The sequence below is a fragment of the Zea mays genome, chromosome 1, assembly GCF_902167145.1.
Source record: "Zea mays cultivar B73 chromosome 1, Zm-B73-REFERENCE-NAM-5.0, whole genome shotgun sequence".
NCBI lineage: Eukaryota > Viridiplantae > Streptophyta > Magnoliopsida > Poales > Poaceae > Zea > Zea mays.
The window spans coordinates 206,626,796-206,648,359 of record NC_050096.1 but is presented as its reverse complement, the minus strand read 5'-3'; the positions used below and the strand labels follow the sequence as shown (position 1 = coordinate 206,648,359).

The 21,564-nt window shown below is 54.8% G+C and overlaps 1 protein-coding gene across 1 annotated transcript; it reads left to right on the top strand.

The window, feature by feature from the left end:
* Nucleotides 1–14,335: 14,335 nt before the first annotated feature.
* LOC100384057 (PGP1) lies at nt 14,336–21,425 on the top strand. The gene is made up of 5 exons (NM_001362241.1): nt 14,336–15,015; nt 15,159–15,795; nt 15,891–16,201; nt 16,815–17,044; nt 18,707–21,425. The coding sequence occupies exons 1-5, from the start codon at nt 14,412–14,414 to the stop codon at nt 21,062–21,064; spliced, it is 4,140 nt and encodes a 1,379-aa protein (NP_001349170.1). The 5' UTR covers nt 14,336–14,411; the 3' UTR covers nt 21,065–21,425.
* Nucleotides 21,426–21,564: the final 139 nt, after the last annotated feature.

Here is a 21,564-nt window from a genome sequence, read left to right as displayed (position 1 = left end):
GTTAGTATGTCAATGTGTCGGCGTTTCGAGACCGGGGGGTCCCTAAGCCGACGAGTGAATGTCGCCGCGTGCCCCAGCCCAGATGGGTCGACGCGAGGCCGAGCGCGAAGGGGGGAAGCGAGGTGGCCGGAGACCGGCGTGAGAGAGGTGGGAATCCTGCGGCCTTCGTGTTCGTCCCGCGCCCAGGTCGGGTGCGCTTGCAGTAGGGGGTTACAAGCGTCCACGCGGGAAAGGGAGCGAGCGGATTGGCTCAAGCGCCTGAGTGGTCGTGGCGACGTAGACCAAGAGTGCTTCTCCGGCAGCTGGGGGTACCAAGATAGGCGCCTTCGTGAGGAGCGCCTTCAGGTTCCCGAGGGCTTCCTCAGCCTCAGGGGTCCAAGCGAAGCACTCGGCCTTCCTTAAGAGGCGGTACAGGGGTAGACCTCTTTCGCCGAGGCGTGAGATGAAGTGGCTCAGAGCCGCGAGGCATCCCATGACCCTCTGTACGCCTTTTAAGTCCTTGATGGGCCCCATGCTGGTGATGGCTGCGATCTTCTCCGGGTTGGCTTCGATGCCTCGCTCGGAGACGATGAACCCCAAGAGCATGCCTCGGGGCACCCCGAAGACACACTTCTCGGGATTGAGCTTGACGCCTTTCGCCTTGAGACATTGGAATGTCACTTCAAGGTTGGAAAGGAGGTCGGAGGCTTTCCTTGTCTTGACTACGATGTCATCGACGTAGGCCTCGACCGTGCGGCCAATGTGTTCGCCGAACACATGGTTCATGCACCGCTGGTACGTCGCGCCCGCGTTCCTCAAGCCGAACGGCGTGGTGACATAGCAGTACATGCCGAAGGGTGTGATGAAAGAAGTCGCGAGCTGGTCGGACTCTTTCATCCTGATTTGGTGATACCCTGAGTAGGCATCGAGGAAAGACAAGGTTTCGCACCCAGCAGTGGAATCCACGATTTGATCGATGCGAGGCAGAGGGTAGGGAACCTTCGGACATGCTTTGTTGAGACCAGTGTAGTCTACACACATCCGCCATTTCCCCCCTTTCTTTCTCACAAGCACAGGGTTGGCAAGCCATTCGGGATGGAATACCTCCTTGACGAACCCTGTCGCCATTAGCTTGTGGATCTCCTCGCCTATGGCTCTGCGCTTCTCCTCGTCGAATCGGCGCAGAGGCTGCTTGACGGGTCGGGCTCCAGCTCGGATGTCCAGCGAGTGCTCGGCGACATCCCTCGGTATGTCGGGCATGTCCGAGGGACTCCACGCGAAGACGTCGGCGTTCGCGCTGAGAAAGTCGACGAGCACTGCTTCCTATTTGGGATCGAGCTGGGAGCCGATCCGGACTTGCTTGGAGGCGTCACTGCTGGGGTCGAGGAGGACGGACTTAACCGTCTCCGCTGGCTCGAAGTTGCCGGCATGACGCTTCACGTCTGGCACCTCCTTAGAGAGGCTCTCCAGGTCGGCGATGAGGGCCTCGGACTCGGCAAGGGCCTCGGCGTACTCCACGCACTCCACGTCACATTCGAACGCGTGTTTGTACGTGGGGCCAACGGTGATGACCCCGTTGGGGCCCGGCATCTTGAGCTTCAGGTAGGTGTAGTTGGGGACGGCCATGAACTTCGCGTAGCATGGCCTCCCCAGTACCGCGTGGTAGGTTCCTCGGAACCCGACCACCTCGAACGTCAGGGTCTCCCTTCGGAAGTTGGAGGGTGTTCCGAAGCAGACGGGAAGGTCGAGCTGTCCGAGGGGCTGGACGCGCTTCCCGGGAATGATCCCATGGAAGGGCGCAGCGCCTGCCCGGACGGAGGACAGATCGACACGCAGGAGCCCGAGGGTCTCGGCGTAGATGATGTTGAGGCTACTGCCTCCGTCCATGAGGACCTTGGTGAGCCTGACGTCGCCGATGACGGGGTCGACGACGAGCGGGTATTTCCCCGGGCTCGGCACATGGTTCGGATGGTCGGCTTGGTTGAAGGTGATGGGCTTGTCGGACCAGTCTAGGTAGACTGGTGCCGCCACCTTCACCGAACAGACCTCCCGACGCTCTTGCTTGCGGTGCCGAGCCGAGGCATTCGCCGCTTGCCCACCATAGATCATGCAACAGTCGCGGACCTTGGGAAACTCTCCTGCCTGGTGATCTTCCTTCTTGTCGTCGTCGTGGGCCCTGCCACCCTCCGCGGGTGGCCCGGCCCTGTGGAAGTGGCGCCGAAGCATGACGCACTCCTCAAGGGTGTGCTTGACGGGCCCCTGGTGGTAGGGGCACGGCTCCTTGAGCATCTTGTCGAAGAGGTTGGCACCTCCGGGGGGTTTCCGAGGGTTCTTGTACTCAGCGGCGGCGACAAGGTCTGCGTCGGCGGCGTCGCGTTTCGCTTGCGACTTCTTCTTGCCCTTCTTCTTGGCGTCGCGCTGAGTGGACGCCTCGGGGGCATCTTCCGAAGGGCGGCCCTGGGGCTGCTTGTCCTTCCGGAAGATAGCCTCGACCGCCTCCTGGCCGGAGGCGAACTTGGTGGCGATGTCCATCAGCTCGCTCGCCCTGGTGGGGGTCTTGCGACCCAGCTTGCTCACCAGGTCGCGGCAAGTGGTGTCGGCGAGGAACGCGCCGATGACATCCGAGTCGGTGATGTTGGGCAGCTCGGTGCGCTGCTTCGAGAATCGCCGGATGTAGTCTCGGAGAGACTCTCCCGGCTGCTGTCGACAGCTTCGAAGGTCCCAGGAATTCCCAGGGCGCACGTATGTGCCCTGGAAGTTTCCGGCAAAAGCTTGGACCAGGTCGTCCCAGTTGGAGATCTGCCCCGGAGGCAGGTGCTCCAACCAGGCGCGAGCGGTGTCGGAGAGGAACAGGGGGAGGTTGCGGATGATGAGGTTGTCGTCGTCCGTTCCACCCAGTTGGCAGGCCAGGCGGTAGTCCGCGAGCCACAGTTCTGGTCTCGTCTCCCCCGAGTACTTCGTGATAGTAGTCGGGGGTCGGAACCGGGTCGGGAACGGCGCCCGTCGTATGGCCCGGCTGAAGGCCTGCAGACCGGGTGGTTCGGGCGAGGGACTCCGATCCTCCCCGTTGTCGTAGCGTCCCCCACGCCGGGGGTGGTAGCCTCGGCGCACCCTCTCGTCGAGGTGGGCTCGGCGGTCGCGGTGATGGTGCTCGTTGTCGAGGCGACCTGGGGCCACAGGCGCGGTGTTGCGCGTGCGCCTGGTGTAGACCGAGGCTTCGCGCATGAATCGGGAAGTCGCGGCATGATGCTCCGAGGGGTACCCCTGCCTTCGGGAGGCGGAGCTCTCGGCCCGCCGGACCGCGGCGCCTTCCAGGAGATTCTTGAGCTCTCCCTGGATTCGCCGCCCCTCGGTGGTTGATGGCTCCGGCATCGCGCGGAGGAGTATTGCTGCTGCAGCCAGGTTCTGGCCGACCCCACTAGATTCGGGTGGTGGCCTAACCCTGACATCGTCGGTGATGCGGTGCTGGAAGCCCTGGGGTAGATGACGTATTTCTCCGGCCGGAGGTTGGCCCGCCCATGCCTGCCCGACATCCCGGCGGATTGGCTCAAGCGCTCCTGCTCCCTCGTCGAGCCTGGCCTGCACCCCGCGGATTTGCTCGAGCTGTGGGTCATGGCCCCCCGCCTGAACGGGGACCACAGCTAGCTCCCGTGGGATGTCAACGCGAGGCACCGGCCTAGGGAGATCACCGTCCTCCGGCATGCCGAGATGGTTGCCTTCGGAGGGACCCCCTAGATCAACGTGGAAACATTCGCGGCTTGGGCCGCAGTCCTCGTCGCCGAGGCTACGGCTACCATCGGAATAGTCGGAAAGGCAGTAGTCACATGCGGTCATGAAGTCCCGCATGGCACTGGGGTTGCCAAGTCCAGAGAAATCCCAACAGATGCTGGGCTCGTCGTCTTCCTCGGACCCAGAGGGTCCGTAGGTCGAGACGTCCGTCAGCCGGTCCCAAGGTGACCGCATACGAAACCCCAGAGGGTTTGGACTCGCCTCTACGAGAGCACCCGCCAAAGCGAAGCCGCTAGGCGGGTCGAGGCTGAATCCGAAAGATGTGGGATGGGAATCGGTCGGTACCTCTTGGTCGACGGGCGGTGATGAAGTCACGTCGGGGACTGGCTGCACCGTCGTCTCAGGTACAAGGGTGACGTCCAGCAAGCCCTTCGCGAGCGCGCTGGCGTCGTCCGTTTGCTCGGGATTGGCATGTTGCGGGGAGACGGCGCTCGTCTTCGTCTCAAGCGCGAGGTCGATGCCCGGTGCGCCCCCCGTTGGGGTGCTGGCGCCGTCGACTCGCTCGACAGCCGACGAGGCGCTGCCTCCTGCTTGGCCTTGGTTGCCCCGCCTCCTCCTCCGTCGGCGGGGGAGAGGACAGGGTGAGCTCTAATGTTGTTCTTCCACCGCGCGGGGAAGACGTCGTCGATTCCACCGCCGGCGGGCGGGCTGTCGACCGCCATTGTCGTTGTCGCGCGGCGGTGGAAGGAGTATCATGTCGTAGCTGCCGTCGAGGGACACGAACTCAAGACTCCCGAAACGGAGCACCGTCCCGGGTTGGAGAGGTTGCTGGAGACTGCCCATCTGGAGCTTGACGGGAAGCTGTTCGTCAACACGCAGCAGGCCCCTACCTGGCGCGCCAACTGTCGGCGTTTCGAGACCGGGGGGGTCCCTAAGCCGACGAGTGAATGTCGCCGCGTGCCCCAGCCCAGATGGGTCGACGCGAGGCCGAGCGCGAAGGGGGGAAGCGAGGTGGCCGGAGACCGGCGTGAGAGAGGTGGGAATCCCGCGGCCTTCGTGTTCGTCCCGCGCCCAGGTCGGGTGCGCTTGCAGTAGGGGGTTACAAGCATCCACGCGGGAGAGGGAGCGAGCGGCTTCAAGCGAGCGCCTGTCTCGTCCTCGTCCCCGCGCGGCCAACCCTCTCTAAGAGGGCCCTGGTCCTTCCTTTTATAGGCGTAAGGAGAGGATCCAGGTGTACAATGGGGGGTGTAGCAGAGTGCTACGTGTCAAGCGGAGGAGAGCTAGCGCCCTAAGTACATGCCGTTGTGGCAGCCGGAGAGATTTTGGCACCCAGCTGGTGTGATGTCGTGGCCGTCGGAGGAGTGCCGGAGCCTGGCAGAGGGACAGCTGTCGGAGCTGTTGAGTCCTTGCTGACGTCCTCTTGCTTCCGTAAGGGGGCTGAGAGCCGCCGTCGTCACAGAGTATGTGGGGCGCCATCATTGCCTATCTGGCGGAGCGAGCCAGATGGGACGCCGGTCTTGTCCCCAGTGACCCGAGTCAGCTTGAGGTAGGGTGATGATGGCGCCTCCTGTCGACGTGGCTGGTCTGCGCCCTAGGTTGGGCGATGTGGAAGCTCCTCCGAAGCCGAGGTCGAGTCTGTCTCCTGTGGCCAAGGTCGAGTCCGAGCCCCTGGGTCGGGCGAGGCGGAGACCGTCGGCTGAGGCCAGGGCGTAGTCCGAGCCCTGGGGTCGGGCGAAGCGGAGTTCGTCGTCTTCCAGGGCTGAGCCCGAGTCCGAGCCCTGGGTCGGGCGGAGCGGAGTTCGCCGTCTTCCGGGGCTTAGCCCGAGTCCGAGCCCTGGGTCGGGCGGAGCGGAGTTCGCCGTCTTCCGGGGCTTAGCCCGAGTCCGAGCCCTGGGTTGGGCGGAGCGGAGTTCGCCGTCTTCCGGGGCTTAGCCCGAGTCCGAGCCCTGGGTCGGGCGGAGCGGAGTTCGCCGTCTTCTGGGGCTTAGCCCGAGTCCGAGCCCTGGGTCGGGCGAGGCGGAGCTTCCTATGGTGCCTGTGGCCGGGCCTGACTGCCTGTCAGCCTCACTCTGTCAAGTGGCACCGCAGTCGGAGCGGCGCAGGCGGCGCTGTCTTTCTGTCAGGCCGGTCAGTGGAGCGGCGAAGTGACGGCGGTCACTTCGGCTCTGTCGGCTGGGGGGCGCGTGTCAGGATAAAGGTGTCAGGCCACCTTTGCATTAAATGCTCCTGTGATTTGGTCGGTCGGTGCGGCGATTTGGTCAGGGTTGCTTCTTGGCGAAGACAGGGCCTCGGGCGAGCCGGAAATGTGTTCGCCGCTGGAGGGGGACCTCGGGCGAGACGGAAATCCTCCGGGGTCGGCTGCCCTTGTCCGAGGCTAGGCTCGGGCGAGGCGTGATCGCGTCCTTCGAATGGACCGATCCCTGACTTAATCGCATCCATCAGGCCTTTGCAGCTTTATGCTGATGGGGGTTACCAGCTGAGAATTAGGAGCCTTGAGGGTACCCCTAATTATGGTCCCCGACACAATGTAACAGTAATTATGATGTAATCAACTCCACTAATTAATGTGTAATGACCTTTTCTTCGTTACGGGTTTCATTTTATCGTTTTTCGAACACAATCTGCAATATGAGAATCTGATTATCCAAACACGTAGATTCTCACGAACAGCTTTTCTGCACAGCTGGCGAACCAAACACCTAAATTCTACCCACCAGCTTTTCCCAACAGTCAGCTTTTCCCTACAGCCAGCTTTTCAGAAAAAGCTGGTCAGAAAAAAGCCGAACCAAACACGCCATAGTAGTGAGGTGACAGTGAATCTCACGTCTATGAATTGGCAAATGTTGATTGGTGGACGGTTGTGAAATGGGTTCGAATTGAAAAAACCGGGTAGCTAGTGGCAGGAGAAAATCTAGCATTAGGAAGGAATACCATCAGGAGACAGGAGGATGGCTACGTATGAAAGTTGCAGACAAAGAAATAATATGTGCGACCGAGAGGTACATGTCCTCGTTTGGTTGCCACGAATTTATGAGAACCTCCACCGAGAACAATATAAGTGGATTCTGATTATCCTCTCCAACCAAACCAAACGCAGCCTTAAATAACGATCATATCCAAATTGTCTTCTTGACAATTGCCGACGAAAGCAAAAGTCAAATTCGTATTATATATATATAAGCCCTGGATTTTTAGTGGGGAAGCTCTGACCCAATGTTGCATTCGGTTCAGCCGCATAAGGCCCCGAGCATCTATAAAAAGGAGCCTTATGTCGCTAGGGTTTACTTTTGACGTCCCACCCCGATGCACAAGCGGAGACGGTTCCCGAGAGACGCACAACGGTGGCGGTTCTGGGGGGCGTGCACAGTTGTGGCTCCCCGAGGGACGCGCGGCGGTGACGACTCCCCCAGGTGCGCGACAGCGGTGGTTCCCGAGGCGGACGTGTGGCGGCTGCTCCCTGAGGCACGTGGTGGCGACGGCAGCCAGAGGCGTGCACAGGCAGCGGCACCCCGTGATGTGCGCATGACAGTGAGGCCCTCCTAGCTCCAACTATTCTTCGAGCTCCGACGAGTCGGACGTTGCTGCGACGGCGTGGATCGTCCGACGACGACCTCCTCCAATCCGGCAGCTTTGGGGCATCCTCCTCCGACAACCTCATCTGATACATGTGTTATGCTTTCTATAATATTTTTATGTCGACCACTGCAATTTTTATGCATTCATTTGAGGATTTCATAATGATGAATGAATATGTATTTTCTCACATGGCTATGGTATTTCAACATGAATAGCATTTATGCTACATCTACCATTATTTTACGCGCAAACTTGATGATTTTTTTATCATAAATACAACACGTCTGAGTTATCAACATCTCTCACTTTGGCTCGATTTTTACGGTCAAACTGAGGATATTTACGCTAAAAGTTAAAGTATTTTACGCAAATCTAGGGTGCGCCACCAATATCCCGTATGCATATTTTTCGCGTGCACAGTGAAAAAGGAAACCCCTTAATTTATGGTATATGTAACTGACATAAAAAATAAAAATCCCCATAATCAACTACTATAATCAAATCCCATAATCGATTTCACTAATCAAATCCCTTGATTTATGGTGGCTGCATGGACGTGGTGGTGTTGGTTTGGACTGAATCAACGTTTAGTCGTTTACGATGCATCTAACACCATTTTATGCTTGAACTTTATTTTTTCAATCATAAATACAACGCATTAGAATTGTTAATGTCTCTCACGTTGGTTCGGTATTTACGATACGCTAAACACTGAAGCATTTTACGCTCGAACTAGAGTGTGCCCTCCAGTGTACCACATACATATTTTTCGTGAACATAGTGAAAAAGGAAGTCACTTGATTTATGGTGTTCGTGGCTACCATATAAAATCAAATTCCGTGATCAACTCAACTAATTAAATCCCTTATTCAACTCCCCCAATCAAATCCCTTGATTTTGGGGTTGCATGGACGCGAGGGTTGTTGTTGGGAGTGAGTCAACATATACGCTATATCTAACATTATTTAGGCTCAAACGTGAAATTTTTTACGCTCAAATCTAAGTTGCGCCCACACAGTGTCCCGCATGCAATTTTTTCGCATGCAAAGCAATGCCATAATTTTTGACCTACCATAATTTTTGGATCTAAAACAGCACCTGCCATAAAAATCGAAAAGCGCATGCACATCTGGTGATGACTGTACCTTCCATAAAAACAGGCATGCGAGGTGACGAAAATAGGATTTTATGCCATGTTTATACTATTTTACGCTGACGGTTTTTACGCTGAAAATCTAGCATTGCGTCTATAACTGCCATAAAAACAGATCCATAAAATAGCGTGTCCACGTGATCTGGACACGGGATACGAGTTGATGGGCTATACTACGTGGGTCGTGATGGAGGGAGCCGATTAGGGGTTACTGTAACTATTTGAAGCCCTGCCCTCCAAATAACCAGACCATATATATATCTATATATATCTATATCTATATATATATATATCTATATATATATAGTTTATGTAATAGGAGCCTTGGGCTCTCTCTAACTAGAGAAAGCCCTAAACCTCACCCGATCAGCCCACAAGACGTTTCAGATGCACCGTCTGATCCATTCAATATAATGTCAACAGACTTTTATGCTTTGTTGTACACAAGTTTACGCTTATTTTGTCATACTGTCTGAACCGCCTCCTATACTATCATATAAAACCGACCGCGACGACTGCTTTGCCCAAGAGGACTAGGGTTTCAGCGGCGGCGGTTGCCGAGCCCCATTCCCCGATGCGAAGCACCTCAAACCACCGCTCTGCCCAGATCTAGATCCACCCAGCGCAGCGCGGCCGTCTTCGGCGGCAGAGATGCGGTAGGAGCTGCTGCTCGACTTCAAGGCGTCCCTGCAGGACCCGTTGGGCGCTCTCTCCGCCTGGTCGCGCTCCACACCCTACTGCAACTGGTTGCACGTCGCCTGTGCCACCAGCGCCGTCACGAACGCGACCGTCTCGGTCTCCATCTCGCTCTAGGGCCTCGGCCTCTCGGGCGAGCTCTTCGCCTCCTCCCTCTGCCGCGTGCGAGGCCTGGTCGCGCTGAGCCTCGCATCCAACGGCTTCGAGGGCCAGGTGCCCGCCGGCCTCGCCACGCTCGGCGGCATCCTCCAGGTGCTCGACCTTGGGGAGAACTTGCTCTCCGGCGTGCTCCACCCAGCGCTGTTCGGCAACCTCACCAGCCTTTTGAACTGTAAGATTTGTTATTCTTTAGTTATACAATTCCTAGTAGAGACAACTTAAGTATTACAACTATGTGTTAGGGAGGGTTCATGAAAAAGAATGAATTTTATATTCAACATATGTGCATAATAGGGCTTTGATTGTCTAGTCATGCAATATTAGAAGTATGCATAACAGAGTTTATTAAAGACAGAAATGTCCTCACTTGCTAGCAGTTTGTCCATTGTATTTTTGTAAATTAAGGTTATATATGTCATAATTTTTTAGCCCTATTTATATATTCAAATAATGATTCAATTACTAAACACAGACTCATTTATACATGCAGCTTCCTTTCTTTTATTGTCAAACTGTACTGTGTATGGTAACTAACTATACTTTGACAATTTGATTTTGAGTAATAAGTAGCGTGCATCATTTTTACATTGTGTAATTTCAAGAAAAATATAGTAGTGTCTTTTCAGACATGAGCAAGTTGAGTATATGTTGTAACCATCGTACAAACAAAAGAGGGCTGCGAGTCATGGTTTCCTTGAACTACCTGATCAGCCACTTTGTCCTCAACGAACATGTTATGAGGTACAAATAAACATTTACAGTTTTGAAAGTCGCCTAGAGGGGGGTGAATAGACAAATCTGAAATTTACAAACTTAAACACAACTACAAGCCGAGGTTAGCGTTAGAAATATAAATGAGTCCGAAAGAGAGGGCGAAAATAAATCACAAGCGAATAAGAGCGGATGACACGGCGATTTGTTTTACCGAGGTTCGGTTCTTGCAAACCTACTCCCCGTTGAGGTGGTCACAAAGACCGGGTCTCTTTCAACCCTTTCCCTCTCTCAAATGGTCACCTAGACCGAGTGAGCCTTTCCCTTCAATCAAATGGGACACTAAGTCCACTACAAGGACCACCACAACTTGGTGTCTCTTGTTTTGATTACAAGTGAGTTGAACACAAGGAAAAAAGAAGAAGAAAAGCAATCCAAGCGCAAGAGCTCAAAAGAACACAAATGTCTCTCTCTCTAGTCACTAATTTGTTTGGAGTGATTCCGGACTTGGGAGAGGATTTGATCTCTTTGATTGTGTCTTGGAATGAAGTCTATAGCTCTTGTATGAGGTTTGAAGGCTGGAAACTTGGATGCAATGAATGGTGGGTGGTTGGGGGTATTTATAGTCCCAACCACCAAAGTGACCGTTGGTGAGGGCTTCTGTCACATGTCGCACCGGATAGTCCGGTGCGCCACCAGACACTGTCCGGTGCGCCAACCACGTCACCCGGCCGTTGGGTTCTGACCGTTGGAGCTTCTGACAGGTGGGCCACCGGACAGTCCGGTGGTGCACCGGACAGTCACTATTCACTGTCCGGTGCGCCTTCTGGCGCTGCTCTGACTTCTGCGCGCGCAGGAGCGCACTGTTCACTTTTACTGTTCCGTTGCAGACGACCGTTGGCGCTGTGTAGCTGTTACTCCGCTGGCACACCGGATAGTCCGGTGCTACACCGGACAGTCCGGTGAATTATAGGGGAGCGGCTCCCAGAATTCCCGAAGGTGACAAGTTCGGAGTCGGGTTCCCTGGTGCACCGGACAGTCCGGTGCGCCAGACCAGGGCTGCCTTTGGGTTGTCTTTTGCTCTCTTTATTTGAACCCTTTCTTGGTCTTTTTATTGGTTTGTTGTGAACCTTTGGCACCTGTAAAACTTATAATCTAGAGCAAACTAGTTAGTCCAATTATTTGTGTTGGACAATTCAACCACCAAAATCAATTAGGAAAAGGTGTAAGCCTATTTCCCTTTCAAGTTTCCTCAACGAACTTAGGTAAGCAGGGGATTCAGTGTAGCATGGCTTTAGATTAAGGATTCAATTGAAAAGAGAGCTGAGTTTTATTGTAGAAGGGTAGGCATTTTTGCACCTTTTCGTCGTAATCTGATCTTCTAACTCAAGAGATTTTTCTTTTGGTAAACTGATCTTCTAACTCTAGTTTGCATTTAGTTTAGACTGTAGGTTATGTTAGTCATAACAAGCTAGAAAAGATGATCATATTAACAAGGAAAGATCATATTAACAGTTCATGTTATGTTTGCAGATATGGACCTCGGTGGTTTTCTCCTAGAGATGGCAATGGGTAAATACCCACCGGGTATTACTACCCCATACCCATACCCACGACACAAAAATAACCTCACCGGGTTACCCATATACACTAGCGGGTATGGATTTACCCTCATACCCATACCCATGTGGGTATGGGTCACCCATCGGGTCACCCGTACCCACAAAAATTAAACAACTATCAAAATATTATACTATACAAATGGCAAGTATATCCATATAAATAACATTACAAAATTTTCTAGCATCATTTAACCATCCATTCAACACACCAAAGATAATTGGATAAAGTAGTAACACTATGATAGTACTACATAGCACATTACATGTTCCATTACATGATCATTAAATTGTTGTTAAATAGTAAAAAAATTGGATGACTGAAGTCCAAGTTCATGCTTCAGATAAGTTTATATTGGGTATTTTATACCCACGGGTTAACGGGTATGGGTGAAGGCGGAACGTTCTAATACCCGTTTACCCATTGGGTGAAGATTTTTGCCCAATAACAGACCCACGGGTAGAATATTTAGCCCACATACATACCCTAATGGAGTAAATACCCATCGGGTATCGGGTCGCGGGTACCCATTGCCATCTCTATTTTCTCCACATCAGGAAAGCTGGAAGAGCCTTTTGAACTCAGTTTTTTTTGCTAACTGTGGTGTTATGGTGAAATAGAGTTTTGTGTGTATGTACCAACAACTAAAATGTAAACACGACATTATCATAGTTGAGTTCAGGAATAATTATCTCTTATATCTTATTGTAAGATCCGAAACAGTTCTCCTGTAGATGGTTAGCTTGCATTTTACGCTACAATTACCTCAGATCACTTCTTGTTGTATCTTACACCAATTTATGAAATTTCTTGAAGCGTTTTATGACAACCTCGTGCGCTGAGAGATACATTCGGTCTACATTCGTTATTATGAAATAGATGGACGATTTATGCTAAAATCCGTACTCATTTACGTTGTTTTGGTTCACGATTTACGCTTAAAACCGTCCGAGCCAGAATCCGCGCACGACCGATGGCGCGTGATTTTTGCGCCGTAAATTTGGGCTCCATTCGCCATTACGAAACAGATATACGATTTACTCTAAAATTCGTACTAATTTACAATGTTTTGGTTCACGTTTTACGCTAAAATCCATTCGAGCCAGAACCCGCGCTCAATCGGCCGCACACGATTTTCAAGCCGTAATTTCTGGGTCCATTTGCTGTTACGAAACAGATATACGACTTACGCTAAATTTCGTAATCATTTATGTTGTTTTAGCTCACGTTTTACACTAAAATTCATTCGAACCAGAACCCGCGTACGATCAGCCGCACGCGATTTTTACGCCGTAATTTCAGGCCTCATTTGCTGTTACGAAACAGATATACGATTTACGCTAAATTTCGTAATCATTTATGATGTTTTAGCTCACGTTTTACGCTAAAATCCATTCGAGCCAGAACCCGCGTACGATCGGACGCACGCGATTTACACGCCGTAATTTCGGGGCCCATTTGCTGTTACGAAACAGATATACGATTTACGCTAAATTTCGTACTCATTTATGTTGTTTTAGCTCACGTTTTACGCTAGAATTCGCCCGAGCCAGAACTAGCACACGATCGGACGCGCATGGACCTGGCTGGGGTTTCCTGTACTAATGGAAGCCCTGGACTTTCATTAACTCCTCTCTCTCTCTCTCTCTCTCTCTCTCTATATATATATATATATATATATATATATATATATATATATATATATATATATATATATATATATATATATATATATATATATATATATATATATATATATATATATATATATGTGTGTGGTGCCTTTCTTTCAAAACATATTATGCAACGCGTACCGTATCTCAACAAACACCTTCAATAAGTTGAGTCGGGGTAGATCTCAAGGCTACATAAAATAGTTTTTTTTCTAGAATGGATGCATTTGTTTTAAGAGAAAAATGATGCACTTGGAATGCATCAAGCAAAGGGATGTAAGAATGTTGGAAAAACACATGAACCCGTATCGCGAGATGCTTATTTATCCATTCTTTATCACAGTGGATGCATATGCAACAAAACCAAAACAGATGGTTAGCGAGTGACAGTATATAGAGATCTAAAGTTGTCCGACACTTCATCGGTAAAAAAAGCAGCATAACCGAGTGAATGGAAGAAAAACGAATTTCTCATATACACAGCAGGTTTTCTTAAAAAACGTTATATCGGTATTATATTAAGAAGAGACCAAAATATGGTCCTGTCGAGAAAATTTCTAAACATTAGTTCTCATCACCAGTGAGCCGTCACCATCTAGTTTGCAACGGTCCAGTTAGAGTGCACTCAGGACTCGCAGCGAGAGAATTTTTTTAATCAAGCCTAAAATTCACTTTCGGACAAATCGAACTACTCATAAATATTAACCATGAGACCTTTTCGCCGCAGCAGGTTTTCTATCGGCCGTTAGATTTTAGTGACGATGAAAATGATAGAACGCAACGTGCCGCATGCATCCATTCCCATTCGTTTTCCACAGTACATGTAGGAGTACTGTGCAAGTAGGGTCCGTACATTCAGTCTCTCTCACTAGTTGGACTCTTCTACTGCTACAAAGACATGAGCTGCCGGGAATGGGAACCGGAGGAGCGAGCGAGCCTGACGGTCTCACACACACAGTCACACTCCCAAGCCAATTATTATAAGAGGCGAGATGAGCAACTCCAGCTCTTAACCAATCCACTCCTCCTCCCTCTCCACCTCCTCTGCTTTGCTCTGCCACTCTGCTGAGGTGGGGGGCAGAGGAGCTCCCCCTCCCTCCTCTCCCCTCCTCGCCATGTCTAGCAGCGACCCGGAGGAGATCAGGGCGCGCGTCGTCGTTCTCGGTTCGCCCCATGCCGACGGCGGCGACGAGTGGGCCCGGCCCGAGCTCGAGGCCTTCCATCTGCCGTCTCCCGCCCACCAGCCTCCTGGCTTCCTAGCCGGGCAACCGGAAGCAGCAGAGCAACCCACGCTCCCTGCTCCTGCTGGCCGCAGCAGCAGCAGCAGCAACACGCCTACTACATCTGCCGGTGGCGGCGCTGCTCCTCCTCCTCCTTCTTCGCCTCCCCCTCCGCCGGCTTCTCTGGAGACCGAGCAGCCGCCCAATGCCAGGCCAGCCTCCGCCGGCGCCAATGACAGCAAGAAGCCCACCCCGCCCGCCGCCCTGCGCGACCTCTTCCGCTTCGCCGACGGCCTCGACTGCGCGCTCATGCTCATCGGCACCCTCGGCGCGCTCGTCCACGGCTGCTCGCTCCCCGTCTTCCTCCGCTTCTTCGCCGACCTCGTCGACTCCTTCGGCTCCCACGCCGACGACCCGGACACCATGGTCCGCCTCGTCGTCAAGTACGCCTTCTACTTCCTCGTCGTCGGAGCGGCAATCTGGGCATCCTCGTGGGCAGGTACGCTATCCCTCCTCCTCCTGCCGCCCCAGCTTGTGTGCGTCGCGAATTGGCGGTCAATTTGGATTGGATGACAAATCACGTCGGTCAGCCAATCGCCGTGGCTACAAACGAGATGTTCAAATCGTTCGCCCCGCTCGCAGAGATCTCTTGCTGGATGTGGACCGGCGAGCGGCAGTCGACGCGGATGCGGATCCGGTACCTGGACGCGGCGCTGCGGCAGGACGTGTCCTTCTTCGACACCGACGTGCGGGCCTCGGACGTGATCTACGCCATCAACGCGGACGCCGTGGTGGTGCAGGACGCCATCAGCGAGAAGCTGGGCAACCTCATCCACTACATGGCCACCTTCGTGGCCGGCTTCGTCGTGGGGTTCACGGCCGCGTGGCAGCTGGCGCTGGTCACGCTGGCCGTGGTGCCGCTCATCGCCGTCATCGGCGGGCTGAGCGCCGCCGCGCTCGCCAAGCTCTCGTCCCGCAGCCAGGACGCGCTCTCGGGCGCCAGCGGCATCGCGGAGCAGGCGCTCGCGCAGATACGGATCGTGCAGGCGTTCGTTGGCGAGGAGCGCGAGATGCGGGCCTACTCGGCGGCGCTGGCCGTGGCGCAGAGGATCGGCTACCGCAGCGGCTTCGCCAAGGGGCTCGGCCTCGGCGGCACCTACTTCACCGTCTTCTGCTGCTACGGGCTCCTGCTCTGGTACGGCGGCCACCTCGTGCGCGCCCAGCACACCAACGGCGGGCTCGCCATCGCCACCATGTTCTCCGTCATGATCGGCGGACTGTAAGGCCCACCACACCACGCACTCTCTCCTTCTGCTGCTCCTCGGCCCGCCCCCGTCGTCATTGCTGCTGACGGTATCTGTGGATCGCGTGCAGGGCCCTCGGGCAGTCGGCGCCGAGCATGGCCGCGTTCGCCAAGGCGCGTGTGGCGGCTGCCAAGATCTTCCGCATCATCGACCACAGGCCGGGCATCTCCTCGCGCGACGGCGCGGAGCCAGAGTCGGTGACGGGGCGGGTGGAGATGCGGGGCGTGGACTTCGCGTACCCGTCGCGGCCGGACGTCCCCATCCTGCGCGGCTTCTCGCTGAGCGTGCCCGCCGGGAAGACCATCGCGCTGGTGGGCAGCTCCGGCTCCGGGAAGAGCACGGTGGTGTCGCTCATCGAGAGATTCTACGACCCCAGCGCAGGTATACCTAGTACTGTTACTACTTTTAGCGCATTAATCTGAGGATGTCCAGTTCGCTTGCTTGCCAATCGCCATTGCCATCGCAACAACAATACTTCGCCAACTGCCATTGCTGGGTAGACTAGTACAGTAGCAGTTAGAAGAAGCCTCCACTGTACATTGCATTGCCAAACAAAAGTGAATTGTGCAGTAACTCTGTACCACCACATTGACATGGAAATGAAGTGAATGCTTGGAGCATGCAGAGCTGGCCGGCCTCATGGGCTGCTGCTACCTGCTAGCTAGCCAACCAGAACCAGCCATCCTCTTTCTTGCTTTTCTTTTTACTTTCTTTGGTCGTGGCTGTTTGTGGTCATACATACATTCACGCAGAGCAGAAGAGCTAGCTAAGCTAGGTGGGTGTGCCTGCAACGCGGGACAAAGAAAACTATTTGTTGCCTGGCAAGATGCTACTGTTGCCTAGCACATGCCTGCCATTGACCGACTGCTCAGTGAGAAGTGGTTCAGTTGTGCTGTTGACAGTATAGATAGATATATATAGTAGCCCTGTAGATTTTTTTTTCAGACAAAAAAAGAAGAAGAACGAGATGAAGTCTGCAATTCGGTTTTGGCAGGGCAAATCCTGCTGGACGGGCACGACCTCAGGTCGCTGGAGCTGCGGTGGCTGCGGCGGCAGATCGGGCTGGTGAGCCAGGAGCCGGCGCTGTTCGCGACGAGCATCAGGGAGAACCTGCTGCTGGGGCGGGACAGCCAGAGCGCGACGCTGGCGGAGATGGAGGAGGCGGCCAGGGTGGCCAACGCCCACTCCTTCATCATCAAACTCCCCGACGGCTACGACACGCAGGTCCGTCCCGTATAGCTAGCTCACTAGCTGCACTGCCACTTCTCTCGCTTGCTCCCCACCGTTGCTGCCTGTTGCTCTCCAATCCACTTGTCGGTGTCTGGACCACACGTGCCTGCTTGCCTAGCTGCTCCACATCTGCTTTCCCTGTCCAACCTTATGCAACTCACTCTAATACTATATCAAATACATTTCTAGAGTTTAAAGCTTATCTTAGAATAAATGCATCTTTAGCTACGAGACAACCTAACTTCAGTTGTTGTTGTTGTTTTTTTTACTTTCTCTCTTCTCACAAATACTATGATTACGTCTTTACAGCGATCTTTTTTATTCCAAACCTAAAAATGCATGCACTCACTCTAAAAGCGCAAAGGGAGCATCTTTTTTTCCCCCATCATCTGCACGCAGCCTTTTCTTTTCCTCATGTCACGAGGGACTGAAGGTGTGTATGCAGCGTCAAGTCATCCATCCGTTCCACTCCACTCACTCATGCGTCGCGCACTCTGCGCTCGTGCCTGCCCGGGGCTAAAGCTTTAGTAGCTAGCCTCAGATCAGATACTGTTCGTGTTTGTTAGGCCGCGGCAGCTGCACATGAGCTCATGACAGCCGGCAGCACCACCACCAACGCCATGGAAGAGGGGTCGGGGTCCATCACATAGACATAGATGCCTGTTGTAGACTAGGACGGGAGGGCAATTGTTAGGCGCCTGTTGCCATCGCATTTGCTGCTGTGGGTTGCCAACAAGTAACATGCCAGGATGCTTTGCTATCACGCACAGGACAGGAGAGGTCCTTTTTCTCGACACAAGCTCTACAGCCTCTACTAAACTAGCACTTGCTGATGAGTGCAGAGGATGAATGGACGATGAACATCTAGAGTGAGAGAGAAAAAAATGTTAATAATAATAAAAAGTAGTAGCAGGATTAAGAATCAACCTGGGGTACGTAGGAAGAGGTACAATCCCTAGGAATCTAGAGTATGAGAAGTATGGGAGGAGTTGGGGGAGTGAAACGGAACAAATTCCGAGTTGGTATTTTGTCGGGAATGTCAAGTTGATTTTTGATCCTAGTGCAAGCAAGAATTATCAATCACTCAGACTCAGCCTGTCTGTGTCTGTCCACCCCAGCTCTTGCTACTCTACTTACTACTGTGCTACTAGTGGTAGGGTAGGTATCTTACATAAACTGTTATTATAAACTGTCATCTGAGAAAGAGAGCCAGTCAAACCCATGCTGCTGCTTATTTTAATCACTGTCAAATGGCAGGCAGGCAGGCAGTCTGGTTAGTTAATAACATCTGGGAAGGGTTTAATCAAACCAAATCAAATCAGACGAAATCTAGAGGCCACATGGGATGGGGCCATATGTACTGTACTAGCATAACTAGCGGCTAGATTTTATTAGAACACGGACTCACACTCCCATAACTATAACTGACTTGATCATGATTCCTTGCCAAGCAATGCTCGCATGCCCATGCATGCATCATCCCTGGTCAAACTCAAACACTCTCCACCGTCAGGGAATAAGACTTATTATTTTATTAACAATTCAATTTTTATTTATTAATTACGTCTGGACGAGGAGTACTGGTTTATTTGATGAGAGACATGGCAGTCCAAGTCAAACTCGTTTGTCTGACCATGGCGGTGATGGCCGGTGCAGGTTGGGGAGCGCGGCCTGCAGCTCTCCGGTGGGCAGAAGCAGCGCATCGCCATCGCCCGCGCCATGCTCAAGAACCCCGCCATCCTGCTGCTGGACGAGGCCACCAGCGCGCTGGACTCCGAGTCTGAGAAGCTCGTGCAGGAGGCGCTGGACCGCTTCATGATCGGGCGCACCACCCTGGTGATCGCGCACAGGCTGTCCACCATCCGCAAGGCCGACGTGGTGGCCGTGCTGCAGGGCGGCGCCGTCTCCGAGATGGGCGCGCACGACGAGCTGATGGCCAAGGGCGAGAACGGCACCTACGCCAAGCTCATCCGCATGCAGGAGCAGGCGCACGAGGCGGCGCTCGTCAACGCCCGCCGCAGCAGCGCCAGGCCCTCCAGCGCCCGCAACTCCGTCAGCTCGCCCATCATGACGCGCAACTCCTCCTACGGCCGCTCCCCCTACTCCCGCCGCCTCTCCGACTTCTCCACCTCCGACTTCACCCTCTCCATCCACGACCCGCACCACCACCACCGGACCATGGCGGACAAGCAGCTGGCGTTCCGCGCCGGCGCCAGCTCCTTCCTGCGCCTCGCCAGGATGAACTCGCCCGAGTGGGCCTACGCGCTCGCCGGCTCCATCGGCTCCATGGTCTGCGGCTCCTTCAGCGCCATCTTCGCCTACATCCTCAGCGCCGTGCTCAGCGTCTACTACGCGCCGGACCCGCGGTACATGAAGCGCGAGATCGCAAAATACTGCTACCTGCTCATCGGCATGTCCTCCGCGGCGCTGCTGTTCAACACGGTGCAGCACGTGTTCTGGGACACGGTGGGCGAGAACCTGACCAAGCGGGTGCGCGAGAAGATGTTCGCCGCCGTGCTCCGCAACGAGATCGCCTGGTTCGACGCGGACGAGAACGCCAGCGCGCGCGTGGCCGCCAGGCTAGCGCTGGACGCCCAGAACGTGCGCTCCGCCATCGGGGACCGCATCTCCGTCATCGTCCAGAACTCGGCGCTGATGCTGGTGGCCTGCACCGCGGGGTTCGTCCTCCAGTGGCGCCTCGCGCTCGTGCTCCTCGCCGTGTTCCCGCTCGTCGTGGGCGCCACCGTGCTGCAGAAGATGTTCATGAAGGGCTTCTCGGGGGACCTGGAGGCCGCGCACGCCAGGGCCACGCAGATCGCGGGCGAGGCCGTGGCCAACCTGCGCACCGTGGCCGCGTTCAACGCGGAGCGCAAGATCACGGGGCTGTTCGAGGCCAACCTGCGCGGCCCGCTCCGGCGCTGCTTCTGGAAGGGGCAGATCGCCGGCAGCGGCTACGGCGTGGCGCAGTTCCTGCTGTACGCGTCCTACGCGCTGGGGCTGTGGTACGCGGCGTGGCTGGTGAAGCACGGCGTGTCCGACTTCTCGCGCACCATCCGCGTGTTCATGGTGCTGATGGTGTCCGCGAACGGCGCCGCCGAGACGCTGACGCTGGCGCCGGACTTCATCAAGGGCGGGCGCGCGATGCGGTCGGTGTTCGAGACGATCGACCGCAAGACGGAGGTGGAGCCCGACGACGTGGACGCGGCGCCGGTGCCGGAGCGGCCGAGGGGCGAGGTGGAGCTGAAGCACGTGGACTTCTCGTACCCGTCGCGGCCGGACATCCAGGTGTTCCGCGACCTGAGCCTCCGTGCGCGCGCCGGGAAGACGCTGGCGCTGGTGGGGCCGAGCGGGTGCGGCAAGAGCTCGGTGCTGGCTCTGGTGCAGCGGTTCTACGAGCCCACGTCCGGGCGCGTGCTCCTGGACGGCAAGGACGTGCGCAAGTACAACCTGCGGGCGCTGCGGCGCGTGGTGGCGGTGGTACCGCAGGAGCCGTTCCTGTTCGCGGCGAGCATCCACGAGAACATCGCGTACGGGCGCGAGGGCGCGACGGAGGCGGAGGTGGTGGAGGCGGCGGCGCAGGCGAACGCGCACCGGTTCATCGCGGCGCTGCCGGAGGGGTACCGGACGCAGGTGGGCGAGCGCGGGGTGCAGCTGTCGGGGGGGCAGCGGCAGCGGATCGCGATCGCGCGCGCGCTGGTGAAGCAGGCGGCCATCGTGCTGCTGGACGAGGCGACCAGCGCGCTGGACGCCGAGTCGGAGCGGTGCGTGCAGGAGGCGCTGGAGCGCGCGGGGTCCGGGCGCACCACCATCGTGGTGGCGCACCGGCTGGCCACGGTGCGCGGCGCGCACACCATCGCGGTCATCGACGACGGCAAGGTGGCGGAGCAGGGGTCGCACTCGCACCTGCTCAAGCACCATCCCGACGGGTGCTACGCGCGGATGCTGCAGCTGCAGCGGCTGACGGGCGCGGCGGCCGGGCCCGGGCCGTCGACCTCGTGCAACGGGGCCGCGTAGGACGGAATGGATGGATGGATGGGTTTGGTTCCTCGAGAGATTGATGGGTGAGGAAGCTGAAGCTCCGGATCAAATGGTGGTACTCCATGATCGCAACAATGAGGGGAAAAAAAGAAAGGAGAAAATACGGTGGTTCATATGATTGTACAATTTGACGATCTGTTTGAGTCGGGGTTTTAGGATGATGTAAACCTTCACTCGCCTTTTTTTTACTCTTGTTTCTCATCCGCATCAGTATCATCTATCTACATACAGTGTCAGAGATGGGAACTGATCCGCATCATCATCTACCTCCCAAGGCACCCCAGATTGTATTAATGTACTTAGTTAGCCTGTTTTATATATACTTATAAGTACCAAATAGCAGAATTTTACTCCTTATCTGCAGTAGCACGAAAGAAGAAACGGCAAGCTACACCTATCTCTGGAAGCAAAAGAATCTCCCCATTCTCTCTCTTCCTACGAGGACACCCCATCCTTTTCAGACAGACAGACAGACG